We start from the raw sequence: 5,278 nt of genomic DNA, 5'->3' as shown, positions 1-5,278 counted from the left end.
ATGTTTCTTTTAAACACACCAACAGTTGAACTCCCAGTTTTGTATTTCAACATTGATTTGTGCTCCAGTCTATGGAGATAAATTCGTCTACAAAGTTTTCACAAAAGAACAAGAATTGTGTGTTTACCAAAGATTCACAAATGCATCAACAGTTTTTCCAAATGTTCACATTTCAAACTGTACAAGTGGAAATATGTACAAATTTAACTCTTTTTAAAGACTTTTATGAATAATTCTGAGAATAATTTATTTTCACTGAAGTTTATTATAAAGTACAAAAGAATATCGCACTATTGTTTACTTTTAACTGCCAAACCTAGACCATAGTGATTTTCAAACTTGATGTGTTGCCTCTGGCGGGACTTTAACCCACAACCTTTGAATGAGTCCTCTGGTGTTTTACTTCAGGTCCAATGCGCTGACTGTTGCACCACAAAGCTGCATGTTTCTTTGCTGTTATTTTCAAGTCCACCAGTAGTTAAACTCCCAGTCGTCCTGGTTGACTTAGATCTTGTGCTCAATTATATGAAGATGTTTTTGTTTCAAATGTTTTATGTAAAGCATCAGATTTGTTTCAGTCTTACTAAGAGCCAGTTTTTCCAAATTTGCATATTTCTCACTGTACCAGGAATACCAGACTGTTGCCATTTTTACTGCATGAGAGAGATGCTGCTTTAGGGTAGTGTTCAATATTAAAGCAGTGACTCTGGTGGGACTTGAACCCACAACCTTTGAATCCCTTCAGTTTTTGTCTAGAAGTCCAATGCGCTGTCCATTGCGCCACAGAGCCACATATCTAGTATTTTTGAGTACCCAGCAGACAAATCAAATTTTGACCTGTAGTCAAAACAGAAAAAGTCATGATTTGATTTAGAGTTCATGTCAGACAGCAGCTCTGACTTGAACAGACTAATATCACTGACAGTGATTTTGGCTGAGTTGATGTAATATCAGTCACTAAATACAAAGCTCTGTGGCATGATGGAGGTTATTGTATGCTGTTACAACATTGACTTTGATGGGATTTGAACCAACAACCTTTAAACTAATTTTCCTGAGATAGACTGGAAGTCCAATGCGCGATCCTTTGCACCAATAAGCCTCATGGTTTATGGTGGTAATTTTAAATACACCAGCAGTTGAACTCCCAATTTTCTAGTTTGACAGATTTGTGCTCCAGTCTATGGAGATAAATTCATCTAGAAAGTTTTCACAAAAGCACAAGAATTGTGTGTTTACCCCAAGATTCACAAATGCATCAAGAGTTTTTCCAAACGTTCACAGTTTGAATAGTACCAAGAATACCAGACTGTTATTTTTTACTGTCTGAGCATGAGGCTGCTTAAGGGTAGTGTTCTATATTAAAATAGTGACTCTGGTGGGACTCGAACCCACAACCTTTGAATCACTTCTTTAGTGTCCAACTAGAAGTCCAATGCGCTGTCCATTGCGCCACAGAGCCTCATGGTTCATGATGTTTCTTTTAAATACACCAACAGTTGAACTCCCAATTTTGTATTTCATTGATTTGTGCTCCAGTCTATGGAGATAAATTCATTTATAAAGTTTTCACATAAGAACAAGAATTGCACGTGTACCCCAAGATTCACAAATGCATCAACAGTTTTTCCAAATGTTCACATTTCAAACTGTACAGTTTCTGATGATTTTTTTAAATTAGCTACTCAAAACGTAGCTGCGCTGGTCGTTTGGGGACAACCCTCAGTGACACCATGACCGAATAATTTGTAATTCTCTTGAAGTTTTGTGTCTCCGTTAGTCTCAGCCCAATCAGGTACCACTTTACCAAATGATGTTTCACAAATCACAGTTGGTCCAGAACCCAACTTATTTATTCCTGTATTATTTTTTGTTGATATAAGTTTTGTTCTTACCGTTTGATAACCACAAACAGACCGGATGTAATGATTACGACGAGGCTTAGTGTTAGCAGCTTTCTTATATTTTGAGCTGTCTCTTGGTGTTCTTGCGACAACCAGCTGCGTGGCTCTGTGGTGCAGTGGACAACATGTTGGGCTTCTAGTAAAGCACCAGAGAAGTGATTCTAAGGTTGCGGGTTGGAGTCCCACCAGAAAAGCTGCTATAAAGTGTAGACTAACTGTCCAGATCTTGTAGCTTTAAAGTACCAGTACTCTGGTATTCTAAATGGGCTATGTAGAGGACTTGTATGAAAATTAATTAGTTTCAGACGTATTCATAGAAATGTCGAAAAGCGTTTGTACACATTTCCACTTTGAAATGTGTCCGTTAGAAAACCTGTTGATGAATTTGTGAATAGGCACAAGTTTAATCTCAAACTGGAAGATTGAGGGTTGAACTAATAGTGTGCTTAATAAAAAAGACCAAGAGATATGTGACTCTGTGGTGCAGTGGACAGCGTGTTGGTCTTCTAACCAACCTCTGGAGAAGTGGCTCAAAGGTTGTGGGTTTGAGTCCCACTAGAGTCAATGCTTTGGAAAATACTAACAGACTTTAAACATGCTCTCCCAGTTCTTGTATGATAAGGTCAAGATGTTGTTGTAGGACTTGTAGACTTTTTCTGGAAGTTTCCTCCCCTCACCCTGAGTTGAGTTGTTGGGAAACATAAAGGTGTGCAGAATTTCATAAATCTGAATATTTTGTGCGTTTGCAAATTTTTTTCCTACGCTAACTTTCCGTATTAAAGCCCCACATCTTTTCATGCATGAGGCCCCTGGTCTAATCTTCAACGCACAGAATGCAATTTTCAATCCTTTTTTTTTAAAAAGTGTCAAATTTCAACAAGTCATCTGCAGGGCTTGCTTGTTCATGATTCAATGGGACTGCAACGAGTCGGTAAAAGTTGGAGCCCAGCGTCATACCTTCACTAAAACTTTGTCTTTAGGCAAAACATCAAAGGTAATATAAGAAGAAGAAAGTGCTATGTGTTGTCATCAATGTATGTTTCTATACAATGAAGAAATTAGTTCTCTGTATTTAACCCATCACATGTAGGATACACCCGGGTGGGGCAATGGGGAGCAGTTAGGGATTGGGTGTCTTGCTCAAGGACACCATGGAATGCAGGCATGGCAGGGGGTTGAGCCTGCGGCTTTCTGGTCCCAGGTCAGCTGCCCTACCTCTAAGCTCACTCACTGAGAGAACCTGTGACAAAACAAAACAATGTGCACGGCCAAGAATACAGTTCTTCAAGCTGTGCATCAAACCCATCACCCCCGTAGAACCAGACTAATGTTGCTTTGAACAGTCAGAGCTGGACTGTGGAGTCATTTACAGTTAGTCCGCAACACTTAAACATTAACCCTGGCGGGACTTAAACCCACAACTTTAAATCTCCTCTGTCTAAAGGTCCGACGCGCTCACTCCTTTTGATGTTTGCAGGGTTAGCGTTGAAGCTTGAGCGTTGCAGAATAACCTTGACAGCGTTAGATCTTCAGAAAGCCTCCCCAAACCAGACGTTGGTCCAGACCCCAACTTTAGGAACAACCGAGCAGAAGAACTGCTGGCGGAATGGAATGGACGGATGTGACGCTAACACTTTCTGACTTCCTGTAAATCAAGCCGCACGCGACTTTATGTTCTTTCAGTTGTTTTTGCAACAGGCTTCACCAGGACTTTTAGATACTTGGAGTTGTCCGCCGGCGTATCTGAAAACAAGTCGTGAAACGTGTCGAGCCGAGCGTTCAGCAGCTGGGGTGGGAGTCAGCTCCTCTGGGTCTGAGGCTCTCGACCGGAAACGGATGGAACACCCCTTCCGAGCTGAGGAGGAGTTCAAGTATCTGGTCGTCTTGCTCCTGAGCGGTGGCAGGATGAAGCAAGAGACGGATCGATGGGTCGGGGCCTCGTCTTCAGTAATTGCGGCGTTGCTTCATTCACTTGTGCAAGTTTTGACCTCAGGTCTAAGCATTAGATACCTTCATCTGTGTGGCGCCGTGACACAGCATCGGACTTGTAGCCGAACACCAGAGAAGCCATTCGAAGGTTGTAGGTTTGAGTCCCAACAGAGTTGTGTTTTAGATGTTGCAGATTAACTTGAAATAACCTCTCCGGTCAGTTTTCCAGCATCAGTATACTTTTTGTAATCTGTCCACACAAGAACGTTTTTCAACCCATTTCCACTGGGACAGCCTGCAGACCTGTAGTCGTGGCCGCGCACCTTCTTTCACTTTTCACACACCTGCTCAAGTAACGAGCCTTTGGGACTCGAGCCAAGAAATTGTGAAAGGTTTTGAGACAATTTGGAGACGCTTCCATTAAAAGCTGACGAGTCTTCAAGGACCCAGAGACAGCATGTGTGTCCCGTTCTGCTTTCTTTTCTTCATCGTTCCGTGGAACGACTCGTGGAGCGTTGTGGTTTCTGATACGTGTCCCCGTTAAACTCTCCAGACCCTCACGTCGCCTGCAGACAAACTAGGCACCACAAATTACAACCGTCAGCCTGTCCAGAATCCGTGCTTGTCTGTTTTTTTTGGGGGTTTTTTTAACGTCTTGTTTTCTCTTCCTTCCTCTCAGCTGAGGAGGAGCCGGAGTGCGAGGAGCTGGAGGAGTGCGTGGTGATGGAGGAGTGCGTGGTGTCCTGGGACAGCCTCGGACTGCCAGACTTGGACTGCGACGAGAAGCCCGGGTGGATCTCCAGCTGCAGCCTGTCGGGAGAACTGATCCGGGCCGGCCCGCAGGAAGCCTGAGCCCCCCGCCCCCCCCCGTCCATCCACTGTGGGGTGGCAGTCTGTATGAAGTCTGGGTGGAAGGACGAGTCAGAGACACTGCGAGTTACGGTGACAAAGACAAAGGACCGTTGGACGGAGACAAAACGAACGATGTTGAGGAGTTTTTAAAAAAAACAGCCAGATGGAGAGAAACAGAAAAAACTTTGTCCCACTGGAGGGAACGCTCATAAAACATCAAGAACTCTTTAGATGACTTATTTATTTTTTTGTAGTAGTAAAATAATATTTCATATGAATGTATCTGTTGAAAAGGAAAAAAAAGTTTGTCTTTTATATTATTTATGCCTTTTTGGATGAGAAATACTTTTTATTTTTTTGGTTGTTTTCGTGTTTCCACTCGAGGGTGGAGCCTTTAGCATCTGTCTGTGTAAAGTTTTGTAATAATATAAAAAAGAAGATATGGAAAACAAACAAGCACAAAACCAACGAGTCGCTCTGGATGTCTTTTCTCTCCTCCCCTCCCTTCTCGGTTCCCGATGAATTTCCCAGTCCCGGTCCAAACCCATCCATATTTCCTTTGATGTGGCTCTGACGGGCCTGAGCGGGGCCCA

At 42.7% G+C, this 5,278-nt stretch overlaps 1 protein-coding gene and 2 non-coding genes across 3 annotated transcripts in view; 1 reads left to right on the top strand and 2 right to left on the bottom strand.

The window, feature by feature from the left end:
- cdon (cell adhesion associated, oncogene regulated) overlaps window positions 1-4,840 on the top strand; it is a 43,309-nt gene extending 38,469 nt beyond the window's left edge. Inside the window, exon 18 of the mRNA XM_037678317.1 lies at window positions 4,513-4,840. Within this exon, the coding sequence (XP_037534245.1) occupies window positions 4,513-4,685 (173 nt within the window). The 3' untranslated portion in view covers window positions 4,686-4,840. The remainder of the gene's footprint in view (window positions 1-4,512) is intronic.
- On the bottom strand, window positions 702-790 carry trnar-ucu. The gene is given in 2 exon segments: window positions 702-737; window positions 754-790. It is a non-coding gene; the product is annotated as a tRNA-Arg (tRNA).
- Window positions 1,371-1,462, bottom strand: trnar-ucu. Its single transcript is given in 2 exon segments — window positions 1,371-1,406; window positions 1,426-1,462. It is a non-coding gene; the product is annotated as a tRNA-Arg (tRNA).
- Window positions 4,841-5,278: the final 438 nt, after the last annotated feature.

This window comes from Nematolebias whitei, chromosome 6, assembly GCF_014905685.2.
Source record: "Nematolebias whitei isolate Nwh7 chromosome 6, NemWhi1, whole genome shotgun sequence".
NCBI classification, from domain to species: Eukaryota; Metazoa; Chordata; class Actinopteri; order Cyprinodontiformes; family Rivulidae; genus Nematolebias; species Nematolebias whitei.
This window is presented reverse-complemented; position numbering and strand designations above follow the sequence as displayed.